This window comes from Zonotrichia leucophrys, chromosome 22 (assembly GCF_028769735.1).
Source record: "Zonotrichia leucophrys gambelii isolate GWCS_2022_RI chromosome 22, RI_Zleu_2.0, whole genome shotgun sequence".
Classification (NCBI taxonomy): domain Eukaryota; kingdom Metazoa; phylum Chordata; class Aves; order Passeriformes; family Passerellidae; genus Zonotrichia; species Zonotrichia leucophrys.
In genome coordinates, this window is record NC_088191.1 from 1,957,306 (window position 1) to 1,983,105 (window position 25,800).

General features: G+C 41.8%; 2 protein-coding genes across 2 annotated transcripts in view; one reads left to right on the plus strand and one right to left on the minus strand.

The window, feature by feature from the left end:
* Positions 1-1,700: 1,700 nt before the first annotated feature.
* AP3M2 (adaptor related protein complex 3 subunit mu 2) lies at positions 1,701-9,895 on the minus strand. The gene is made up of 8 exons (XM_064730979.1): positions 9,525-9,895; positions 8,183-8,354; positions 7,539-7,676; positions 6,949-7,034; positions 6,241-6,374; positions 5,258-5,465; positions 4,380-4,524; positions 1,701-3,972 (listed from the first exon to the last, which is right to left on the minus strand). The coding sequence occupies exons 1-8, from the start codon at positions 9,795-9,797 to the stop codon at positions 3,872-3,874; spliced, it is 1,257 nt and encodes a 418-aa protein (XP_064587049.1). The 5' UTR covers positions 9,798-9,895; the 3' UTR covers positions 1,701-3,871.
* Positions 9,896-11,603: 1,708 nt separating this feature from the next.
* KAT6A (lysine acetyltransferase 6A) overlaps positions 11,604-25,800 on the plus strand; it is a 28,271-nt gene continuing 14,074 nt past the window's right edge. Inside the window, exons 1-7 of the mRNA XM_064730986.1 lie at positions 11,604-11,709; positions 13,448-13,490; positions 13,592-14,362; positions 23,582-23,690; positions 24,183-24,298; positions 24,540-24,621; positions 25,353-25,488. Of these exons, the coding sequence (XP_064587056.1) occupies positions 13,760-14,362; positions 23,582-23,690; positions 24,183-24,298; positions 24,540-24,621; positions 25,353-25,488 (1,046 nt within the window). The 5' untranslated portion in view covers positions 11,604-11,709; positions 13,448-13,490; positions 13,592-13,759. The remainder of the gene's footprint in view (positions 11,710-13,447; positions 13,491-13,591; positions 14,363-23,581; positions 23,691-24,182; positions 24,299-24,539; positions 24,622-25,352; positions 25,489-25,800) is intronic.

Consider the following 25,800-nt stretch of genomic DNA (forward strand, 5'->3'; position numbering starts at 1 on the left):
GGCCCTGAGTGAATAAACCAAGAGAGATCATGCATCTCTTCAGCAATATATTGTATTAGGAATGGGTGTGAACTGAAGGGGACATTTAATTTCCTGAAAACTTCATCTCCCTCCTTACTTGGCTGTACAATTGGAAGCCATTGAGCTCTGTCCTTGTACCATTAGACTTTGCCAATTTAAGCTGGTTTCAATAGAAGCTGGTTCCCAATAGAAAGAACAAAAGCTGTAGGCATGGGCTGCTTATTTCCAGATTAAAACACTACTTACTTCTTCAGTTTGGAACCAATTAATTGAGTTGGAGCTTATCCTCTCTGAATAAATTCAGGACAGGTTAATTATTAGGACATTTTATTCTTTAACTTGGTTTTGCTCCTGGTAATGGAATAGATAGAAATTTTGATACTGGCTTGATCTGCCACAGAATCAATGCATATTTTTTGACTATTAAATTTCTATGCATTATTGTGTGATATGAAGTAAAAGCTCTCCCTTCTGTGCAGCAGGTCAAAACAAAGGACAGGTGTATTGGAAGCTGTTTTAAGTTCCTGCTGGATTTACATCCACAAGTAAAGATATCACAAGGCTGCCTTTGTCCTTTAACAGAAAACAGGACAGGTACAACAGAGTCACCATGAACCAGAATCAGTAATCAGCATTATTTCCTTGTAATAATGCAAGGAAATAATGCTGATTACTGCAGCTGCCACATGCTGCTGAGTGCCATCTATGCACACCTAAGAGTGAAGCCTTCTGAGAGCTTTTGTCTCATTGTTTTGTAAAGAAAATAAAGGTGTAACTACCATTTTACAAAAGGAAAACATTGTATTGAGGGTACAGAATGAATTTAGTTTTATCATCAATCAGTAACTCAGAAATCCCTGAGCTGGTTTCCATCTTTGCATCAGCTTTCCCACTTCTGACGGAGTTTTTCTCCCTACTTGTCCTCTTGCAGCACACAGCAGCTCCATCTTGAGCCAGGATCCAAGAATAACCTCTGCCATCTGCCTGTGCAGCTGACATGGTCATACCCTGTTGTTTCAGAACCTTAGTTTGACATCAGCATCTTTTGTAAATGAGCTGCACCTCATGCTTCCCCTCCAGAATGTCCAATTTATGTCATTGAATTTCTCCATTTCCCCTTCCTGCCCTGTTTCATCTCCCACAGGAACTTGCAGCCATCTCAGGCTGCTGTGTCATAAGAACCTGATGCCCTAATGTATATAAAAACCTTTCAATATCTCAAGTATGAATCACTTCAACAGGAAATAAAAAATCCTTTAAAAATCAAAGCTACAAAGCCGAAGGACAGTATCAAGGAGCAGGAAGGTGGTGAGGTATTTAATTGTCTTCATAATCAAAGCACTGCCCTTAGCATGCTGCCCAACACAGAAATGGTTCAGCTGCTTTCCTAAAGACATTTTCACTTGAGGCTCTAGGAAATGCTCAGCACTCCTTTTGGGAAACACAAAGAAAAATCACCAATAAATAAATTAGTTTTAGATTTTCAGACAGTGACTTAGTGCCAGGTTTACAATGCCAACTGCATAAATTTATCTCCCTAAGGAGATAAATTAATATAACTGCATACATTTATCTCCCTAAGGCACCCACTATACACAATCAAATTGCCATCATTTACATTCCTCCTCAAATACCACCTTTATTTCTTATAAAGCCTGCACAAACCACTCTGACACAGATGACATGTAAAAATTCATTTTATTGGTGTCATTGTTGAAGGTTTTGCTTGCACTGAACATGCTCAGCAGTACCAGCACCTCAGCAGAATGTGCCTGCTATGGAACCCTGCCCAGGAACCAGCAATGCCACAAGCCAGGTAACACTCGTGAGGTGTCACCACATGCAAGGTGGAATGAATGCTCTCCCTCATCCAGGGTTGTAGTAAACCCCTCAAGTTTAGCCAGGGCCCCTTGGAGAATAGAATGCTGACACAGCGGCAAAGAAGTTTCCTGTCTCCAGGGACATCCGCCTTGTACCTTATCCCTATAGCCATGGAAGGCAATATTGTGTTAAACCCTACTATTGGTCACTTATGGTCACTCTAACACCTTTGCCATTGGTCAGGATTGGATCCAGGCCAAGGGTATAAAAGTAGCACACTGTACCCCTACTAACTGGGAAGAAGAAGAGCTGAGACCCTTCACAGACCCTACAATAAAGCCATACTCGTGGAACAGCCAGCGTCTTCTGCTTCTCCTCTCTCTACCGTCTGCTGGAGCCTTAGGCCAAGGGAAAAGCTACCTAGCAAGCAAAGCTGAAATCACAAGAGCTGCCTGATCACTAAGAGCTGAATATTCCCTGCTTGCTAGGGGCTGACCCGCGGCCTTGGTCTGAGAGCGAGCTGGCTTCTGGCACCCAGTCCCCTTGGGGACTGAGCTCTGGAGCTGGAACAGCTTGCATAAGATACAACCAAGCAAAGCTCATTTACAGGGTCACCCTGTTCTGCCCACAAACATGAACTGGACTCCACAGCCACACGTGTGCAGCAGCTCAGTGCAAGTTCTGCTACCAAGGGAAAATACATTGGCATGTAGTGGCCACAGAGCTGTTACAGACAATAAAACAGTGCAGGTGCCTCTCATTTCCTATTTCTGAGTACACAGGGATGGACACAGGCTGGGATGGGCAGAGACAGCAACAGCTCCTGAGGAAGAGATGATCCCAGTGGGAAATCTGGCATAGCTTGGAATCCATCTGCACAGCACCTGGCTGGTGCAGAAACTGAAATGAGGTAGGACAGGAGGAACACTACAAAGGTACCAAAGGAAGACTCAGTGAGCAGGAAATCAGCACTATCACCATCGTTTGCAATAGGAAAGGAGAGGCAAAAAGAGCTTCCAACAAGTTACTAAGACAGGGGTTATCTTCATGTGGGCACAGCCTGAAATTCCATCAGTGCTGTCCCCACAGAAGTTCCCCTGTCTGTCTCTTCTGATTCCCCAAATGAGCTAGGAGAATTCCCACCTTCCAACATTGATGCAATAAATAGGAGAAGCAGAATTACATGGAGATACCACTGCCCATCAGTTACAATATTTCAAGTCTGTATTCAGAGACTCAAGATCCTTGACCAGGATGCCATACGAAATACCTAGAGAACAAATGCAATTCTTCCTTTCTTCTCTTTGTGGCACCATTCCCAGTCTCAGGCTTCTCAACTTCCCATCCTGGGCAGAACAATCTTCCAGTTTCTTCCAGTGCTTTTGAGGCAGAACAGCTAAAAGTTCTCCCTGCTGGATGAGCTACACAGCTCTACCCCTAACCCAGTGACACAGGAATGGAAATGCTGGATCATCACATTGAAGTTTGTGGAAATTCAACTTCGTAGCATGTACAACAGGATAAAAGCCAAACAAAATACAAGAGGAGCTACAAAAGGCCAATAAATCCCTAGAATTTCCTCTAAGACAGCAAAATGAAGGTGATACAAGCTTACATAGCTGACTTGCTAATCCTAAGGGACCTGAGCAACTCTCCCATCTAATATTGTTCCAAAAAACTTCAGACTCAGGTAGGGATGAGGTGGTTTCAGGACAACCTTACTTATCCCTGCTTTCCAGCACTCTGAGCACTTCCCTGCTTATGCTACTACAGACAAGGGAGCAACTCTAAAATGGGATAGGAGGCTGCATCCAACAGCCAGGGACAGGGGGAGGAGGAAAAGTGCTCTCCTTGCTCTCAGGAGGAGAAGGGAAGCAGGAAAAGTGCTCTCCTTGCTCTCAGGAGGAGAAGGGAAGCAGGAAAAGTGCTCTCCTTGCTCTCAGGACAGGGGAAGCAGGAAAAGTGCTCTCCTTGCTCTCAGGAGGAAAAGGGAAGCAGGAAAAGTGCTCTTCCTTGCTCTCAGGAGCCTCTAGGTTCGGACTTGGAACTTGCCAGCCTTGGTCATGTATTTTATCCCCTTGAAGGGCTTGTATTTCTCCCCATACATGTCCAGGCGATTCACCTTCAGTCCTAGAGGCAAACAAACACAGCATCAGACAGACTGACAGCCACAAACAAAGCTGACAGGCCTTGGGGATAAAGGGACAAAGATCATACTGGTGGTGCAGAAAGAACAGGGAAAGTTTTAGCAAGCAGTGACAGAATGGAGAAAAACTGACAACTGCTAATTGTGAGAATCATTCTTTACAAACACATCCATACCCTTAATTTCTTTAGAGGTCTGTAAGGAAATGCAGCTAAGTTGCTTCACAGACCACTACAAAGAACAAATCCATACATTTGTAGTCAAAGCAACTTTTTTCCTTGAAGAACATGTTTAAGGTTGAACATACTTCAGAAGGTTTGAAAAATTACTTCAGCTACATGCAGAATGAGCACAGCAGAGAACACTGCACTTCTTTACCTCAGTCACTTACCAGATATAGCCAGCTGCTGGATTTTAAACTGCAGGTTAATGGTGGGGTTTTCATCTGGCTTTGATGTCCCAGCTTGCAGGCTCACGCTCCCCTTCAGACTTGGCAGCTTCTGGGGGTTGATTTTCCCAACATCCCATGAGAGTAACTTGAAGGAGCAGAAAATGCAGCAGTGAAACTCAAATGCTGCACCTTGTAAAGAACAGTCCCCTTCCAATGACAGCTTTTAATGTTTCTCTATGAAAAATGTCTTTTTCTTAGTATCTTACCTTTCATATTGGGCAGACACAGGATTAAGGAGGGGATACCTCACTCCAAACTTTTTTTCTCCTTCTCTTTCCATGAGGCTCCCCAAAAGTCTACTATAAATGCTATTTCTACTAATTGCAGAGTGTAAACCCATCAGATTAATGTTTGCAAGAAGAAAAAAATAAGTTCAAACAACAAAACCAGAACACCCCAAACCAAACCCAAACCATTGATCAACCCTCAGTGTTTGCAGAAGACCAACATGCAGCACTGGGCATGACCAGATAAGTTTGTAAGGCATCCACCAGATTGATTTCCCATTATACAAGATCTGTGCTTGGATTTTCTTCACACACCAAGCAGCCAGAACTAAAATCCATTCAGACACCAAGGTATTTGTTCTGGGGATTAAGAAAACCCTAGTATGCAGGGTTTCCTTAATCCCCAGATTATTCAGAATTTATTCAGAAAACTTTTTCTGAGACCTTATTCACAAAAAGTTCTCACCCCAACATACTGCCTTCAGCAAAGCAGTGTTCATGGAATTAAGCATCAACAGGTTGACTGCATTTTCTGATAGATAAGAAAGAATTTTTTAAAAAATAATATTTAATTTCTCTCTTTCCTCTTACCTTTGTAACTGGATCAAAGGCATGTGTTCCCTGGGAGGGTGTGAGGGTCATATTTAAGACACTTTTTGGCATCTGGCTGGTGACCATCACCCCCTCTACAGTTTTCCCCATGGTCTGCTTTGGCCCCACTGTGATCTCGAAGCGTCCCAGGGAGCTGCTGTCACGAAAGCTGATGTTGTGCTTGACATAGACAGGAATTGCCACAAGGCTGAATAAAGAAACAAACAGAAAGTCCTTGTCAATCTCTTGGCTTCAGATTTGCTTAAAAGAGAAGGAAATCCTGCACTTGTATGAGAATGGAATCCTGACTTTGCTCCTTTCTCATGTCTTAATTGCACTTTTTGTAATCAAGCTTGCGGTGTCCTATTTGATCAGAAAAGGGAACTACAGCCAATAAAAGAGGAAGTGTGACCAAAAGAAATGGTTTTACATGTCACAGCCACGTTGGCAAGCAGTTCCTGGCAGTGCAACACCACCTGAACTTCATTTTTGTGCTTTTGGTTGCATTTGCCACTCTTTTTCACCTACTAAAGACAAATCTGACAAAGATCTAGCAAAATTCTTTAGCAACTGTAACCCCAAATAGTACTTGGCAAGCTGCTTCTAGAAAAGAGTGCAAACTTGGGCAAAAACTTGTGGTTCCATTGGGAGAGATGTCACAAACCTAACAGGAGCACCAAACTATCTTGTTTTATTCTAAAAAGTTAATTTAAACATATGAAATCAACACTGTCTAATTATTTTACTTTCTAGTTTGTTTATCTGCTAGCAGTCTTTGAAAAATGCTGGCTGGCCAGAAAGAAATTACAGAATCACAAGGAGAAAAAAATGTAATTTTAAAAAAAGAAAAACACAAGTCACCATGCACCTCTACTTCCTTTGGCTCAATGTGCCACCTCAGCTTTAAAAGTTCCTTTTTTAATCCTCTTCCTAGCCAGAAGGATCCAAATTTCCTAACTCACAGCACCAGACTCATCACCTACTTCTGAGCACTGACATGGTAGGAGAGCAGGCGGAAATTGCCGTCAGGGGGGATGAAGGAGAGGATTCTCTCTGACTCCCAGCGCTTGAAACGCACACAGGGGTGAAAGCTGACATCATCCAGGAGCCGGGGGTTCTGGAACAGAAATCACAAAGTTTGTGAGGGCAGCACAGCTTAAAATGACCTAAAATGACTTAAAATGACCTCCCCTTCTTAGCAATCTTCTGTCCATGAAGGGCCTAGCATTTGACACACTCTTGACCACTTGAAGTTGTCTGATGCTGTTATATCCATGTAAAAGCAGCACTCAATAATCTCCATCCTTTTCTAGGATATTTTTAATCCTATTTTAGAAAACTGAGTCATGTCACATAATTACATTGGTGCATACTCATAGAAGAGGTGGCTCTTCAGGATATCTGCTTAAAGCACCACTGTGTCTCAAAAACTTACTCACAGCACCCATCACAAACAAATCATCTGAAAAAGCCTTTTTGGGCTCCAAATTGCTGAAGTTCCTGATGATTTCCCATTGTCATTTCTTTCTCTCTTCATCCAGCACACCCTTGTTCTGATGTACATCACCACAAGATCACAATCTTAGCAGCAGGGAAATCTTAGGGTTTAAGATTAGGGCTTAGCAGCACAATCTTAGGGCTGGGAAATCCCTCTCAAAATTCTTAAGTGAAGATACATCCCTGAGCTTTACCATAAAGGACAGGGTAAGGTCTGGCATCCCAGTCAGCTTGACACAAGCATCAATCACTCCTTGGATTTCAGCAGTAATAGTGGAACCTGGAACAATAAGGAAAACACAGCTGGGTTTGTGAAGCTGATCAAAAACATCCCAAAGTTGAAAAACTATGAGTGAAAAGGAAGGAAATGTATTTTCTTAACATTTTCTTAATGAAACCTGCTCAACATTTGTATCATTCCCCAAGACTCCTCTAGAAGATTCATTCAGAAAGATCATGGACACCACCAATGTCCATTTTAATGGCCAATGACAACAGCTCCCAGTTGTAACAAGACTAAGAAGCACAAACACTAAAGATAAAGTGCTGTGCACAGTTTTTACTCATCTTCTATTTTCCCAATACAGAATTGCTTATGAGACCTCAAGAATGAAAACCCTGGTGCCTCTGTAAGATTTTTGACTGAATAGCACACACAATTTAGCATCACTCCAGAGCAAAAATAGGAGCAGAGCTTCCCACACTTGGATGAAGGTGCACCTATTTCAAAACCTAACTCTCTCTTCAGCCACTAGGAATTCTTAACCAGGAGCAAGTTCCATACCTGATTTGTCAATGATTGCATCAATCTCCTCAACCACATCAAAATAGGCCTCATTGTTGGTGTATTTGACACCAGTACGTCTCCAGGGCACCACTGAGAGCTGTCCAGTGGGAAGCTGGTCACCCACATTTGTGCTTCCTGGAAAAAGAAAGGGAATCAACACCCCCAGAATTAGGCAATGCTGCAGAGCAAGTCCCTGGCTTTGTTGAGCTTAATTGTAATTAATCCCCAAAAACCTCTGTTTTTTTTGTAGGAAATTACTCTTCCATTTACTCTCCAGACTCCCAGTACTCCAAAAATTTACATCTCTCTTACACCCAGCTCTAAAATATATCACAGTAATGCATGGGAAAATGTCTGCACATGGGGATGGGTAAACTCACATGAAACTAACTCATCCTAGAAGTCATGTCATGTCTAACTGAAAATGTAATCTGACTTTTTAGGTTAAAATACCCCAAATCAGACCAAAACCAAAGTGCAGCTGGTGCTGAAATTGGAAGCAACCTCAAAGCAAAGCACTAACACATGACTCCCTAAACACACCTGTGCTGCATGAATAAATTTTCTTCTCCCATGTCCTAATTACGCAGGAATATTTCCATCTGGAGCCCCCAGTTTCTCCTCTTCTTGTTTCCCTGTACCTGTGATGGTGTTGACGACTGTTCTCAGAATAGTGGGAGGTTTTATCAGCTCCTTCAGAATATTGGACTCTGTTGCCAATGGGAAGCCATTGTCCAGCATCTCCTCCAGCACCTCATAAACCACCACAACATTGTCCTTGATTATCACCTCTGAACAGACACCAAAATAATCCTGTGCAAAAGAAAGGATTATTCAATGATCTCTGAAAGAGAATCTTAGTGAACATTAGTGAACACAGGAATAAATCAAGTCTCTTCTTGCAAAAAACCACTGAAACTCCCTGTATTACTACAAGCACAGCAGACACACACAACTCTGAGCACACCTCCAGTGAGGTGGCAAATTCCCCCATCAGCTGTCCCAACTAATTCAGCGATTTTTAAAACTGAACATTTAATTTACTTACTGTCTTATTCTATGTGAATTTCAAGCATCTTCCAGGAGAGAACAAGTGCACAAACACAAACCTGAGCTTCTAGTTACTTACAGCAATTAATTGAGATTTTTGCATAATGAATGAGTATATTTATGCTGTGACAGTAGAGAAATTCTAATTCTGCATTACAAACACTCGTTTTCAGACATACTAGATTTTAATATAATTTTTTTACGAGGGTATGAGTGACAACACACTCATACCCTCATAAAACAAAAGACCAAAGGGTCTGACACGATCCACTGCTGGCTTAAATGGCCAATCCACTTCTGAAAGTCAGAGAAAAATAACTCAGCACACAGTCTGAGCTACAGGTTCTGACTGACATCTTGGAAGCAGAAGCTCCCATGACACTCGTTTGGCCAAGCACACACATTTCCTGCATGCTGGCAACACGCTGGTCACAAGACATTTCAAAGGCAGACAACACAGCCCTGTTGTTGGCAGGAGGAAGAACAGACAGACATCTTTGCTGTTTTCCTAAACTGATCAGGAGATGTGTCAACCATGGCACAGAGGGAATGCAGCTCCTCTGGGGCAACTCCTGCAATTCACTGCTTTAGGAAGCTATTAAGAAGCATTGCTAGGTGTAAACGCACAGGTAGGTTGTCGCTAATTGATTAAAAAGCAAAAGCTCCTTATGAGAACAAGGCCAGCTTGGTATTAGTTCACACTTCCCAGAGCACACAAGGCTGCAAAATGGAAATACTGATTTATGATTTATGGGCACAGGTAAATCCCGAATCCATCTTGGGCAGTAAATTCCCAACTACAGCAAGCCTGTCCACATCCTCACAAACGCAGGATGAAAATAACATGATAAGAAACAAAAAAAACCCTAAGAGGTGCAAACCAGAGGGGTTCATTGCCGAGGCTCCCGAGGGTCCCACAGCCCTCGGCCATACCTGGAAGGTGTCCACGACTCGGTGCAGGAATTCGATGACGAAGAGCGGCGGCACCTCGCTCTGGATGACGGCCACGAAGAAGATCTTGTGCCGGTAGACGCTGAGGAGGTAATGGTGAGGCGTGGGGATCACCGGCGGCACGTTCTCCGCCTCCGAGGCCCGCTCCTGCGCCTCAAAGAAATAATCACAGACGGAGCGGCTAACCACGCTCTTCCAGTGCTTCTCCAGGAAGATGTCCCCCGAGGCGTTGATGAGGAACAGGCTGTGGATCATGGTTGCTGCGGGGCCGAGCCGTGCCGGGCCGGGCCGGAGCGAAACCCCTCAGAGCGCTTCTCACACAGGCCCCGCCCCCGGCAGCCGCCCCACCCACTGGGGGCGGGGCTTCCAGCAGCGAGCGCTGCTATTGGACGCCATAGGCCGATGAGGCGCACGGCTCGTGACAGGACGCAGCTCCCGCTCCGTGACAATCCCGGGGATGTCGGCGGGTACGGATCGCGCCCGTCTCTGCGTCCCATGTCTCTGTCCGGCCACCGATTCCGTGTCCCGTCCCGTTACACACCTGACAAGGCAAGGAGCATCGCGGCGCCCTCAGGCCCGGAGCTACGCAGGGCCGCCCCCGCTAGGCGGCGCCGTCGCAACCTGAGGATTCCCCTCACGGAGGGCGCTGCGCGCTCCCCCCGGTTCGGCCGGGTGTTCGCCTGCCCCTCATGCTCCTCATTCGGTCTCTTTTCTAGAGGGGAACTGAACTACAGTCCATGAAATGAGGAAATAACCCGGCTTTTGCAGGGAGGGACAGCTAGGGAAAAGTTTTGCCACTCCATTATTTTGCTGGTTCGTTCACCATGGAGTAACAGCCCAGAAATAATTCAGCTGGCGTGAAAAAGTTGTGATGCCAAATTTACCGAAACTCTCTAGCAAATTATTCCTTTGCATAACTAGAACTAGTGTTTCATGTTCATATAGCAGATCCCTGAACTTCTGAGTAAAACATGCCATGACAAATAACTTTCCTACTACACTGCTGGGAATATACAAAAACAGTGGAAAAGTAGTCCTTTGTATCCTATTAAATGAAGTTTCTGAGCACATAATCTTTCTGACATGGGAGCCTTTTCTATATGGGAGTCTCTTCTATGTGGGAGGAAGGTCGGACTATTGCCCCAGCATGAAGAGGCTGAGATCTGAGATTTCAGACCCAACTGTGATTCAGGATTGTGGGTGTGAAAAACGCCAATCACTTGTTTCTAAAATTGTAAAAGTTTAAGAGTAACAAAATGGTTATAAAAATAGTAATACAGTTAGAGTAATAATAATTTGGACGATTTGAATTAAGACAGTATGAGACAATAGCAACAAAGAGTTATGGATGTCCAGGTACCTTTTTCTGGGCAGCATAAGCCTGAAAAAGGACCCATGTTAACAGAGGATTAACCTTTATAAACAATAACCTGTTGCATATTCATACACCTCATACATGATGCATAAATTCTATTAAAATACAGTATCCTGTCTGGTCAGTGTCAGCTTATTCCCCTGAATCCTGATGATGTCTTCATGGCTGTGCGAGGTGGGAAGAAGTTCATTTCTCCTGGTAATGGAGCAATAAATTCTCTTTCTCTGAAAGATTTAGGTGTCCTGTAACTGCTGTCTCAGTGTGAGTCCTTTCTTTAGAGAAAAAAGCATCCTACAGAGCATAGTTTCTATTTTAACATTTTGTTACAACCCAAAACTATATTTAACATACTAGTTAAGAAACTTAACACAGCATTACTTTCTAACGCAACACATATAATATTCACTGTAATATTTGCGAAAACCCAATCATAAAATACGCATTTTTCACAGCGGGCAAATCTTTTAAGCGGGGCGATCCGCCTCGCCTCACGTCACCTCACGGCCGGGCCGCTCCCCTCGTGCCCCGCCCCGCCCCGCGCGCTCCCGGCCTGGCCCCGCCTCCCCCGCCCTCAGCGGCGCAGCCGCGGCCCCGCAGCGCCCCCTGGCGGCCGCCCGCGCCCCGCCGCGCTGTTCCGTGGCCTCGGCACCCCCCTCCCCCCGCGGGCTGTTCCACCTCGCGCCCCCCCGCCCCCCGCCGCAGCGCGCCGGGCCCAAGATGGCCGCCGTGTCAGTTTCGGGCTTCGCTGCCGTCCGGCCTTCACCTCCCGGGACCCGGCGCTCGCGGCCCTCGGTAAGTAACGCCGGCGGAGCCGCGCCGCCTCGGCTGGTTGATGCCGAGGAAGTCGGGGACAGGCGGTTGGCGAGCTCCGTGGCCTGGGGAAGGGGAAGGCCCAGTTGGGCGCTCCAGGCTCGCGGCCTGTTCCGGCCCCGCCGCCGCTCTGCGCCAGGCCCGGCCCCGCCGTCCGCTCCCGCGGCGCTCGCCAGGCCCACGCCTCGGGGAGGTGGCGGCCGCGGCGCGGCACGGCCGAGGCGGGCGAAGCGGACGGGGCTCCGCGAGCTGAGCTCCGATCAGTGTCTGGCGCGGGAGAGCGCGGCTGAGGCGGGCGCGGGCCTGGCCGTAGCCGTGCGAGGAGCCGGCCGGGCCGCGCTGCCCGTGCCCGGGAGGACGGAGAGCTGCGTGGGGCCCGGCCGGCTGCCGCGGCCTGCGCCCCGCTTTTCCCCAGTTCCCCGGTGCGAGGCTCTGTGCTGAGGCAGTGCGCTGCTTGGGGCGCCTGGCGCGGGACTACCCGCGGTAGGGATGGGGACGAGCGGTAGCAGGTGCAGGGGTCGCTTGTCACCCAGAGCCCGGCGAGCCCGTGACCCACCGGCGCTGGGACCGTCCCGGTGTCGCCCCGGCCTGGCCGGACGGTTGCATAACGCACGGAGCTGGGCCGGGGACAGGGCACGGAATCCTTCGGGGCTCGGGATGCAGGGGCTGGGCGGGAGCGCATCGCTGCTCTGCGAGCAGGGCAGGTGCCGAGGAGCGCGTTTCGTTGTCCGCAGAATAAAAGAACTCAGTGCATCTTTTCTGCTTTAAGCAGTCGTTCAGAGTGTTTCCAGTGCTGGCCATGTGGAGCTCTGCTGTTGAGTCTGATGTCTGTATGCAAATGTGTTCCGTGTGTTGATAAATTCTTCAGTACTTACTAGAAAGCAGAACACGATAACTGTGTTGTCAACTTCGCTCTTGTGTAAAAGTTCCCTTGTAGAAAATCATTATTTCTTGTGATAAACACTTTACAGATCCTTCTTGGTTAGTGTACTCCTCGAGTAGAACTTCAGCACAACAGTTATCACACCCAGAAAAAGCTATTTTGAGGATAACTAACTAAAGGCTCTAAGGTAGAACCTCACACCCTTTCACCAGCATCATTAATTAGCAGTGCCATAAGCATTCCTTTTATGCTGTCTATGGTCACCTGTTACTTTGTCCTCAGGTGTTTTCAGTGGGCCTCATCAATACTGAAAATTATGTTGTATTTTTTCTGTGCCCTCTATAAGTAGAGCATTTAATTGCAATCTCCACCTGCGTTTCTTCACTTTTTTCCTTTATGGAACAACTGTCATAGCTTTTCTTCACAGATGGGAAACCCATGATTACACTCCTGAAAGTGCTCTGAAAGTTTCTTGCTGTTTGCTCAAGAGTTAGTTATTCCTATTTTCTGTCAAAGTTTCAGGCAGTGTAAAAATTAAGAGAGCTGCTGCTCTTTCAAGGTGTTTGTTGTGGTTTTCTTTTTCCCTCCAAGTATTAATTTATGTTGTGCTCAGCAGCGATAGACTAATAGATCAAAATGGAAAGGACATTTTTCTCTAGGTTGCATGGGGTAATTTTAGTGCTAAAGTGTGCTTTTATTAGTAGTGATGATAAAATCTGAAGTATTGCTTCAGTATTTCAGAAATGCAGTGGCTTAAAACTCTGCTATGTGTATGCTACTTTTTTTTATTTTCTTCAAAACTGTTTTTTTTTAAATGTCTCTCTTGTTTTCTTCTAGGCCTAACATTAGAGCTCTTTTGGTTGTGAGACCAGAAGCTCAGGTGAGAGAATGCTGAAATCTTCATATATTTCTGTAAAGCTGTTACGGGATTTATTTGAAAGAGTATGGGAGTTTCTAATTGTTTTGTTTTCTTCTTTTCAGTGTGAAAACAAAGAATGTTTGAGAAAGGAGGATTAACTCAGAACAGCAAACGTGTATGCTATGGTTAGGTGGTTCCCATCCTTCGAGGATCTGTTTTCTCATCATTTGAAGCTCCTTCAGCACCAGGATAAGGGATAACGACTCTATGGATATACAGAATCCTTCACCATGGTGAAACTCGCCAACCCCCTGTACACAGAGTGGATTTTGGAGGCAATCAAAAAGGTAAAGAAGCAAAAACAGCGACCTTCAGAGGAGAGGATTTGCAATGCGGTGTCATCTTCGCACGGTTTGGACCGCAAAACTGTTCTGGAGCAGTTGGAGTTGAGTGTTAAAGATGGAACTATTTTAAAAGTCTCCAACAAGGGGCTCAACTCCTACAAGGATCCTGATAATCCTGGCAGGATAGCACTTCCCAAGCCTCGCAACCATGGCAAGTTGGATGGCAAACCAAATGTGGACTGGAATAAACTCATCAAACGGGCAATTGAGGGCTTGGCTGAGTCCGGTGGCTCATCCTTGAAGAACATTGAGCGCTTTCTGAAGGGTCAGAAAGATGTGGCTGCGTTGTTTGGGGGCAGTGCTGCCTCCATTTTTCACCAGCAATTACGATTAGCTGTCAAACGTGCTGTTGGCCATGGCAGGCTCCTTAAGGATGGACCTCTGTACCAGCTCAACACTAAAGCAACCACTAATGCTGACGGGAAGGAGAGCTTTGAGTCTCTTTCCTGTCTCCCTCCAGTGTGTCTCCTTCCCCACGAAAAGGACAAGGTAAGAAAGAGTTTTTGTGCAGTTGTTTTCTTGTGGTCGATGGAATGTGTCCATACAGAGCTGCAGTTTGAAGTTCTGATTTGATCTTGAATCGGGTGTGTTTGAAGTTATTGCTGTGTATTCAGGATCCCATTGTAGCCAGTTTTCTAAACGTGAGAGGGAATGGACTGTAATTTGTAGTTTGGATCAGAAAATTGCAGATGGGCTACTGTGGGGAATTTACAATTTACAGTACTGTGGGAAATTGCAATTTACAATATTTACTGTGGGAAATTGCAATTTGCAATATTTACTGTGGGAAATTTACAATTTGCAATATTTACAGTACTGTGGGAAATTTGCAATTTACAATATTCACAATACTATGGGAAATTTACAATTTACAATATTTACACAATTGTGGAAAACTTACAATTTACAATATTTACACTATTATGGGAAATTTGCAATATTCACAGTACTGTGGGAAATTTCCAATTTGCAGTATTCACAGTACTGTGGGAAATTTACAATTTGCAATATTTACAGAACGTGGGAAATTTGCACTTTACAATATTCACAATACTATGGGAAATTTACAATTTATAATATTTACACAATTGTGGAAAACTTACAATTTACAATATTTACACTATTATGGGAAATTTGCAATATTCACAGTACTGTGGGAAATTTCCAGTTTGCAATATTCACAGTACTGTGGGAAATTGCAATTTGCAATATTTACACTATTATGGGAAATTTGCAATTTGCAATATTCACAATACTATGGGAAATTTACAATTTACAATGTTTACACAATTGTGGAAAACGTACAATTTACAATATTTACACTGTTATGGGAAATTTGCAATATTCACAGTACTGTGGGAAATTTCCAGTTTGCAATATTCACAGTACTGTGGGAAATTGCAATTTGCAATATTTACAGAACGGTGGGAAATTTGCAATTTACAATATTCACAATACTATGGGAAATTTACAATTTACAATATTTACACAATTGTGGAAAACTTACAATTTACAATATTTACACTATTATGGGAAATTTGCAATATTCACAGTACTGTGGGAAATTTCCAATTTGCAATATTTACACTATTGTGGGAAATTTGCAATTTACAATATTTACACTATTGTGGGAAATTGCAATTTACAATATTTACACTATTATGGGAAATTTCCAATTTGCAATATTCACAGTACTGTGGGAAATTTACAATTTGCAATATTTACACTATTGTGGGAAATTTCCAATTTGCAACATTCACAGTATTGTGGGAAATTTACAATTTGCAATATTCACAGTACTGTGGGAAACTGCAATTTACAATATTTACACTATTATTGGAAATTTGCAATTTACAATTTTGGTGGAAACCCTGCTTGGCAACAACTGAAACATCAGTGAGTTATCCAAAATATTCTCATCCTACAACACACAGCTCCTAGGAGAAGAATTAACAGGATCTCAGCCAAAGCCAGGACAATGTTCAATAGTTAATATAATGTTCCTACAATGCAATAATTACTTGGAGAGACTTCTACAAGACAATAATATTTAATATTGTTGAAGAGCAAGGAGCTCTTTTATGCTACACCATCATGAGGAACTTAAGACCTGCAACTTACTACAGCTTAAGGATGGATTCCTTAAAGATAGCTTGCTCTGCTTTTATTTTGTGTTGTTACAGAAAAAAAATCTTTGTAAAAACATTATTATTAAAAAAACCAGCAATGAAATATCAGCTAACTGAAGGAGAAATGGAAATAATTGCTCTGTGTGTTAGAAGTTCCCAAAGTATCTGAAATTTGATCTCAGGACAGAGCAGGACTGTTTATTCCTCAATTAGAAGGAAAATACAGGTGGTATATTTGATATCCATTTGTACTGTCCTTTTATGTCAGTTTAAACTGACAATAGTCCAGATCTTTGTGTTATCCTGCAGTACAGGTGAGAGTTTAAACCAAAATTCTGGAAGTTCTTCCTAAAAAAAATAATAAAATGAGAGGAACTTCTGTGGCTGAAAAGTAGGAGTAATATTTAAATCAGATTCCCTTTTGGTGTGTGTATTTGTCTATTTGCTAGTTTTGTGTTGCTGTTTATATATTTTGGTGCTTATAAATCAGTTTAACTGTGAATTATTTTACATGCAGGCCTTCCTTCCTCCCAATAGTAGTTCTAAATCCCAACTCACCTGAATCCAAACTTTTTGTATCTTTTTAGAACCTTCCTATGTGAGGGCATCATAATTGTTTAGAAGGCCTTTAAGCATGCAATAACCATTGCTGTATTGTGCCTGTTTAAAGTCAGTAATTGTTAATTCCTTGTCTTCAATGAAACAACTGCCCAATTACTGTAAAGGGGTTATTTTGGGGTTGATTTATGTGGGGTGGAGTACATAAATGTAATTTATTACATTACACATGGAGAGCTCACCCATCTCTCCGAGGGCACTGCTCAGGCTCTCAGCTGGAGGAGGATTAGGATTCTCTGTCCCAGCTGCTTCTGAGCACAGAATTCTGCAGTTCTGTCTGAAAAAACCCTGTTGTTGCTAACAGATGGCCTCCATCTGTACACTGTGTCACTCTGGAAACACAAGGGTTAAAAAATGATTTGGAACTTTATTCACTCCATTAGTGAACAGGTGAAGTAGCTTGGAGTAATTGAGCAAATCTAAGGAAATCCTAAATATTATTGCCATGGACAATAGATGTTATAATGAAAATTTAGAGGCAAAACTTGTCACTTGGGAAGGCATCAGATGTTAATTATCTGTTTCAATGGGTGCTACTGTGGAGAAAGTATTTTTAACAATATTCTCTCCATTTTGTGCTCAAGGTGGTAAAGTTTAAAAACCTGAGTAGGATTTGGTGTCAGGGTTGAGCTTGTGTGGGTGTCCTGAGTAAACCACAAGTAGCAGCCTTGGATCAGGTAGAAATCTTTAATGTGCATGAAACCCTCACTGACAGTTCCTTTTGTGTCCTCTGATGTCACATTCATGGGGCCCTGCATTCTGTTAAATCCTTATTTACATTTTCTAACTGAAGTATTTTCCGTTCTTTCAGGGATGCTGCTAATCTTGAAGTAAAGCAGTGTAAAGTATTTAAAGATAGAATAATTACCTCTATGCACAGACATTACTGAGGTTTCAACAAAAATCTCATCCCCAAAGTAACTTCTTATTATTTCTTCTTATTATATATAACTTATTGTTATTTCTAGAAATCAATAAGTTTTTTGAAATTTGAAATTCCTTATTTTTTGTGACCATCTGAGAATTGTAAATGCAAGGTTTTTTGCACAGTGAGAGGAATTAAGATTTCAGCTTGCTCTTGATTCCACTGGTGTGTTTTTCTCTTGCACCTGTGGAAATCTGTGACTTCTTAGAAATCTCTTTTCATCTAAAATAGAGTAATATCATAATCTGTGACTCCCAGGACAGCATCCTACATTTTCTCAAAACTTGTGAAGCTGTAGGTGAGAGCTCACAGGATGTAACTTTGGGTGAAGAAAACCTCAATAATTTGAATTCCTGAATCAGTGTAAGTAAAGGGAGTTTATGGTGCAGAGAAGGAAATCTGAGAAATCTGAGCCTCTCCTCCCTCCCTGCCCTGAGTCTGCAGTCAGGAAGTCTTGGCGTGTGATTCTGATTGTCACTAACAAATCTGGAGTGGTTTTAATCCTCTGATTGGAGAACTTGTTCGTTCTGGGAAGGTTATTTAACAATTGGCTGTCTAAGCATTTCCAATTGACATTCTATGAAGTTTTTACCATGTGCATATCTGATAGAGAGACAATTTCATTAGTTTGAAGTCAGCCCCAGATACCATTCACATTGTTTTTTGCATTGATTTCCAGATATCAATAATCACTGCAGAAAATTCAGCCAGTGTATAATTAATATTATATATTCATATCCAAGCTATTGGCATTTGCACTTGACTCTACTCTTGTAGCAGCATTTCAGATTTTCTCAGAGTTGTATTAATCCTTCTTCAAACAGCAGCATTTATTTTAAATGTTCTTTAATTTTTCTATTTAAATTACTCTTACATTTGTTTTAATGTAGTTTCATGTTTTAGGCCATCATTCTGCCATATAAATACACTTCTTCCTTGCAAGTGAATTGGACACAATATCCATTTACACATAAATGTTTGTGTTATGATAATAGCTTTTCTTGGGTGTATTAAAATACATTTAGCATTGTTTTCTTGAGTAAAAACAGTATTTTAAGGGGTTGTTTTATTGTTTTCCTTCACTATAGAGTCTCTATTAAGAGTTGTGATTTGGTAACTTCTATAGAGGAAGGGTTAATTACCAACCATTGCTGCTACAAATTGATATTATTTAATAGTATTTAAATTCTGCAATTTTCTCTATATACAGCAAAAAAGCCTGCACAATTTGTAAAATCACTTTGCCAATATGAAATTCATTGGTTCTGATTTTATGGAACTGAAGCATTTTCCTCTCCAGCACTGATCCAGAGGGATGGAGTCCAGGCTTTGTGATGCTGTGCTCACTGAAACACGTTTCCTCATGTTTAAAATCATTTTTTCCCTGTGGTGTAAGTTGTACTTTCCCTCTTTTCTGGTTCATCTGCTCTTGCCAGGAGCTCCAGCTTTTGAGGAAAACCTTTGCAAACAGAATGGGCTGTTTGAAATGAGGAGTAATGATTTGTCACTTGCTTAAAAACAGACACACAAAAAGCATTATCTGGTGTGAATTCTCAGAAACCATCTACCATTGCTCACATTCAGGGATCTTAAAGAGCAAAGCCAAAAACAAAAGTTGATGTGTTTGTGTTTCTTTTATGCTGATTTAAATTTTATTCCAACCACAATGTCTACCAGAATTATATATGTGAAGATGGGACAGAGATAATCCTGGTGATTAGATGGCCTTAAAATATCTGTGAAATAAAGTGATTTAACATTACTGGCAAGGTGATTTAACAATTTAACATTGGCTGAATTTTCTGCAGTGATCATTGATATCTGGAAATCAATGCAAAAAAATCATGTGAATGGTATCTGGGGCTGACTTCTAACTAAAGAAATGATCTCACTATCAGATATGCACATGGTAAAAACTGCACAGAATGTCAATTGGAAATTGTTGAATAACCTTCCCTGATACTTCTGGCAATTGTGACATTGTGGCTGCAGATTTGATTGTGAGTTTTAACCTCACTTTTCCTAAATTAAGACTACAAAGATTGGGTTCACCAAAAATGAGATTGTAAAATTACTACACACGCATTTTTCCTTAAGCACTTCTCCTTTAGGAGATCACACAGAGAATCTGAGAATCTTGAGGCACATTTGGTTTCTGGAAGCCCTTTGTATAGTAACAACATACAGAGAGGCTGAATTTTCTGCAGTGATCATTGATATCTGGAAATCAATGCAAAAAAATCATGTGAATGGTATCTGGAAGAAATATCTTCCTATCAGATATGCACATGGTAAAAACTGCACAGAATGTCCATTGGAAATTGTTGAATAACCTTCCCTGATACTTCTGGCAATTGTGACATTGTGGCTGCAGATTTGATTGTGAGCTTTTAACCTCACTTTTCCCAAATTAAGGCTACAAAGCAGATTGGTTCGCTAAAAATGAGATTGTAAAATTACTCCACACACATTTTTCCTTAAGCACTTCTCCTTTAGGAGATCACACAGAGAATCTGAGGATCTTGAGGCACATTTGGTTTCTGGAAGCCCTTTGTACAGTAACAGCCTGTGCAGGGAGGCTGAATTTTCTGCAGTGATCATTGATATCTAGAAATCAATGCAAAAAAATCATGTGAATGGTATCTGGGGCTGACTTCTAACTAAAGAAATGCTCTCACTATCAGATATGCACATGGTAAAAACTGCACAGAATGTCCATTGGAAATTGTTGAATAACCTTCCCTGATACTTCTGGCAATTGTGACATTGTGGTTGCAGATTTGATTGTGAGTTTTGAGGCTTTTCCTAAATTAAGGCTACAAAGCAGATTGGGTTCGCTAAAAATGAGATTGTAAAATTACTACACACTCATTTTTCCTTAAGCACTTCTCCTTTAGGAGATCACACAGAGAATCTGAGGATCTTGAGGCACATTTGGTTTCTGGAAGCCCTTTGTACAGTAACAGCATGTGCAGGAAGGCTGAATTTTCTGCAGTGATTGTTGATATCTAGAAATCAATGCAAAAAAATTGTGTGAATGGTATCTGGGGCTGACATTCAAACTAAAGAAATGCTCTTACTATCAGATATGCACATGGTAAAAACTTCACAGAAAGTAAACTGGAAAACTTAGTCAATTTTAAATAACCTTCCCTGATACTTCTGGCAATTGTGACATTGTGGCTGCAGATTTGATTGTGAGCTTTAACCTCACTTTTCCTAAATTAAGGCTACAAAGCAGATTGGGTTCACCAAAAATGAGATGGTAAAATTACTACACACTCATTTTTCCTTAAGCACTTCTCTGTATTGCCTTTAGGAGATCAGTCTGGGAATCTTAAGGCACATTTGGTTTCTAGAAACCCTTTTATAGTAACAACATACAGAGAGGCTGAATTTTCTGCGTGATCATTGATATCTGGAAATCAATGCAAAAAAATCATGTGAATGGTATCTGGAAGAAATTATCTTCCTATCAGATATGCACATGGTAAAAACTGCACAGAATGTCCATTGGAAATTGTTGAATAACCTTCCCTGATACTTCTGGCAATTGTGACATTGTGGCTGCAGATTTGATTGTGAGTTTTAACCTCACTTTTCCTAAATTAAGACTACAAAGATTGGGTTCACCAAAAATGAGATTGTAAAATTACTACACACGCATTTTTCCTTAAGCACTTCTCCTTTAGGAGATCACACAGAGAATCTGAGGATCTTGAGGCACATTTGGTTTCTGGAAGCCCTTTGTATAGTAACAACATACAGAGAGGCTGAATTTTCTGCAGTGATCATTGATATCTGGAAATCAATGCAAAAAAATCATGTGAATGGTATCTGGGGCTGACTTCTAACTAAAGAAATGCTCTCACTATCAGAAATTTCACAGAAAGTCAATTGGAAATTGTTGAATAACCTTCCCTGATACTTCTGGCAATTGTGACATTGTGGCTGCAGATTTGATTGTGAGTTCTGAGGCTTTTCCCAAATTAAGGCTACAAAGCAGATTGGTTCGCTAAAAATGAGATTGTAAAATTACTACACACTCATTTTTCCTTAAGCACTTCTCCTTTAGGAGATCACACAGAGAATCTGAGGATCTTGAGGCACATTTGGTTTCTGGAAGCCCTTTGTATAGTAACAACATACAGAGAGGCTGAATTTTCTGCAGTGATCATTGATATCTGGAAATCAATGCAAAAAAATCATGTGAATGGTATCTGGGGCTGACTTCTAACTAAAGAAATGATCTCACTATCAGATATGCACATGGTAAAAACTGCACAGAATGTCCATTGGAAATTGTTGAATAACCTTCCCTGATACTTCTGGCAATTGTGACATTGTGGCTGCAGATTTGATTGTGAGTTTTAACCTCACTTTTCCTAAATTAAGACTACAAAGATTGGGTTCACCAAAAATGAGATTGTAAAATTACTACACACGCATTTTTCCTTAAGCACTTCTCCTTTAGGAGATCACACAGAGGATCTTGAGGCACATTTGGTTTCTGGAAGCCCTTTGTACAGTAACAGCCTGTGCAGGGAGGCTGGCAGGCTGGGAGACACCGTCAGTCCAATTTGTTCTGGCTCCCTCCCTCCCTGGATCTGGTGACATCACACAGGGAGATGTGCTTGCGAGCAAAACAGCAGAAGGAGTTGAATGTGTGCCAAAAATGTGCAGTATGAAACTGAGCTGCCTGTTTGCAGTCTTGTTTTCACTGATCTTTCATTGTGTGCTTGCATTTTTCCCTTGCCAGGATGTTCTTTGCTGAACAAACACGGCAGCAGAGAAATCTCTCCATACTTACACAGAAGCTTTGGGAGAGTGGCCTGATCTCCACGTTCAAAATTGTTCTAATTTAATTAATTGCTCTAAAACATTCTGAATTTTAGTAGAGCCTTCCCCCAAACTGTAGATGTTTGGGGTTTTTTTTAATTGTGGTAAAGTGTTTGCTTGCAGCTTGCCAGGGTGGTAAATACAGGAAACATGGAAGGTGTAAAGGATGGTGTTTGATCTGGTTCTTCCAAACCTAGACAGTGTTACATGTGGGCATCCAAACTTGAAAAACTGTGGGGATGGACAGAGATTGCACAAATACTGGCTAAAAAAAGAACTACTATCTCAGGCTATTGACTGTCTATAAAACTCTCTTTGATGAAATAAATTGTTTATGCACTTCCTGGAGAGAATACGTGAAATAATTTTATTTTTCCCCTGAAAAATCGCATGAGTGTTCGAGCTTTCCTTTCCAAAGGTAGAAGTTAAAAGTAATTCTGAAATCTTGGTTGCAAGAAATGGAAGCACTGATTGACCCATACACAAGGGTTTGACCCATACACAAGGGTTTTTCCCCCAGTAAACCTGATACTGGCTGGTAGCAGCTGTGAACGATGATCTTTGATCTGGTTCTTCCAAACCTAGAGATTGTTACATGTGGGCATCCAAATTTCAAGAACTGGGGATGAACAGAGTATCCACAAATACTGGCTAAAAAAAGAACTACTATCTTAGGCTATTGACTGTCTATAAAACTCTCTTTGATGAAATCAATTGCTCCTGGAGAAGATATATGAAATAATTTTATTTTTCCCCTGAAAAATCGCATGAGTGTTAGAGCTTCCTTTCCAAAGGCAGAAGGTGAAAGTAATTCTGAAATCTTGATTCCAAAGAGATGGAAGCACTGACTGACCCATACACAAGGGTTTAACTCATATATAAGGGTTTTCCCCCAGTAAACCTGATACTGGCTGGAGGCACCTGAGTGCAGTCATGAACAGCAAAAGAACAATTTTCTGCAGGAAGATTTTATTTTAGTTTTTCATAACAGTGTTAACAGTTGCCCAGTTTTTGTACTTTGGAGTACTAACCTCTATTCAGCTAGTGCTGTATTGAATATGAAAACCAGATAAAATCTTTGAGACGTGATGTGTGTTACATCATATTTATGTGATTTATAAATATCTGTGCCATTTTGTGTGTTTCATTTTGCTCCCTTGAGTTACCCAGTGCCCTTCCTGTCTGTTTTCCTCCCAGCCGGTTGCTGAACCAATCCCAATTTGCAGTTTCTGCCTTGGTACAAAAGAGCAAAATCGGGAGAAGAAACCTGAGGAGCTCATCTCTTGTGCTGACTGTGGCAACAGTGGTAGGTGACCATTCACAGGCCTGCTGGTTTTACCCCTTCCTTGAGACAGAAAAATGCACAGAGAGAGTGTGCATCTAGTAAGAATTTTGCTATTTAAGATAAAAAATCTGGTGTAGTCACTCCTGCCATGTGAGGAACATGTTTCTATGGCATGCAATACAGGTATAGTTCAGCTGAATCTTAGGATTCCAAAGAGGAGACAGCTGAGTTAACCTAACACAAATAACTCATTTGGCTCCTGGAAGTTTTTAATATGGCAATGAAAACTGGTTTCACCATATTTCTCAATTCAGTTATGAAGAATTATCTTTGGGTTCTTTTTGTGTGTGAGCCTCCTGTTTGCTATCTAGGTTTGTGTTATAAGTAGGTAAGAATAGAAGCACTTAAAAATAGGAGTATCTGGATAGCCAGAATTCTGCTAATTGATTAAGCAGTCTCTACATGAGCTATCTGTAGTGAATTTAGCAGTAATATTTTCTCTTTTTTCTCCAGGTCATCCGTCCTGTTTGAAGTTCTCTCCAGAGCTGACCGTGCGAGTGAAAGCCTTGCGGTGGCAATGCATTGAGTGCAAGACCTGCAGTTCCTGTAGAGACCAAGGAAAAAATGCTGTGAGTACACTGAAGTATGGATTCAGTCAAGTGGATACCAGCTTTTGTAGCTGTTATGTTAAACTACACAATAAAATTATATTAGAAGCAAATATCTGCAGCTTTCATTTTACTCTTTCTGAGACCTGTGAAATGCCTTGAATTGTAGTTGAAAACTCTGTGCCTGTTCTCTGAAATAGTGGCAGATTAATGGAGGGCTTGATGCTGATGCACATATTGAGAGAGATTATGTCTTCAACAGGATAACATGCTATTTTGTGACTCCTGTGACCGTGGCTTTCACATGGAATGCTGTGATCCTCCTCTTACCAGGATGCCAAAAGGTGAGGACTTTGTGGTGAAAATCATAATTTAAGATGGTGTTGGAAGAGATGAGTAGGCAGGCAGTGCTTCCACTTATTTGGTCTTCTTAACTACATTTAGCTTATTTTTGTGTGGAATTACCTTTCAGGTATTAGAACTTCACATCCAGGTTTTTTCACTATCTCCTGTTTTCTCTACATTGCTCTCTGTGAAGGATTTTAAAAATAATTCTTGAGGTTTGAAGGAAAAGAAGTGATCCCTACAGGTTAAGATGATCAGCTTGAATACCCTTGTACAAAAGAAAGAGATGGCTCCTGTGTTTTTGAGGTGATATCCATTTGGACAGTAGAATATTCTGGAGAAATGAACTTCTCTTTCCAGTCAGATTATCCATGGAAGATTCTTCCTTGGCAGTTAGAAGAAAACTTCTGTATATAAGATAGTTGGAAGAAGTATAGTCATAAGCAGATAATGGGATAATTAACCATTTAATTATGGTTTTCTGATGATGTGCTGCCAATTAAGGAGGCTTCCTTTGTGTTTGGAACTCTTTGGGGTCTTGGAAATGTAAACAGGGCTTGAGTTTAGATTGTTGAAGGAAATCCATAATTTTTCTTACACGTAGAAGTGATAATCAGTGCCTTTGGTAAAGTTCCTCCCCTTAATCTCAGAAGGTCTCTGGGTTGTATTTCTCCCTTTTGTGCTCTATAGATCACTTTTGCATTCAGTGATGGAGACTTTTGTCTTACAGGTATGTGGATATGTCAGATATGTCGACCACGGAAGAAAGGAAGGAAACTTTTACAGAAGAAGGCAGCACAGATCAAGAGGCGCTATGCTAACCCAATAGGACGTCCCAAAAACAGGTTAAAGAATCAAAACACAACGTAAGTGTCTGCAGGGAAGAGTAAGATGTGGAATTCTGTAGGATGGGGGTATTTCTAAAGTCTCTATTCTACTTTGTGAGAAGTTTTCTTTCACAATTAAGAGCTGTTCATGACACATTTTCTGAGAAGGGCTGTGAAATACTAGAAGTAACCTTAGTGCTTCTTTTGGCCAAGATTTTTTACTCTTTGTAGTAATTTACTATTTCTTTTTGAACTATTCCTTATAATCATGGACAAATTTTGCTGTTCATGTAATCTCTTTTGCCGGATGGCTTCCATTTCAATAGAGTTTTAAAGTTTTAGAGTTTTAAG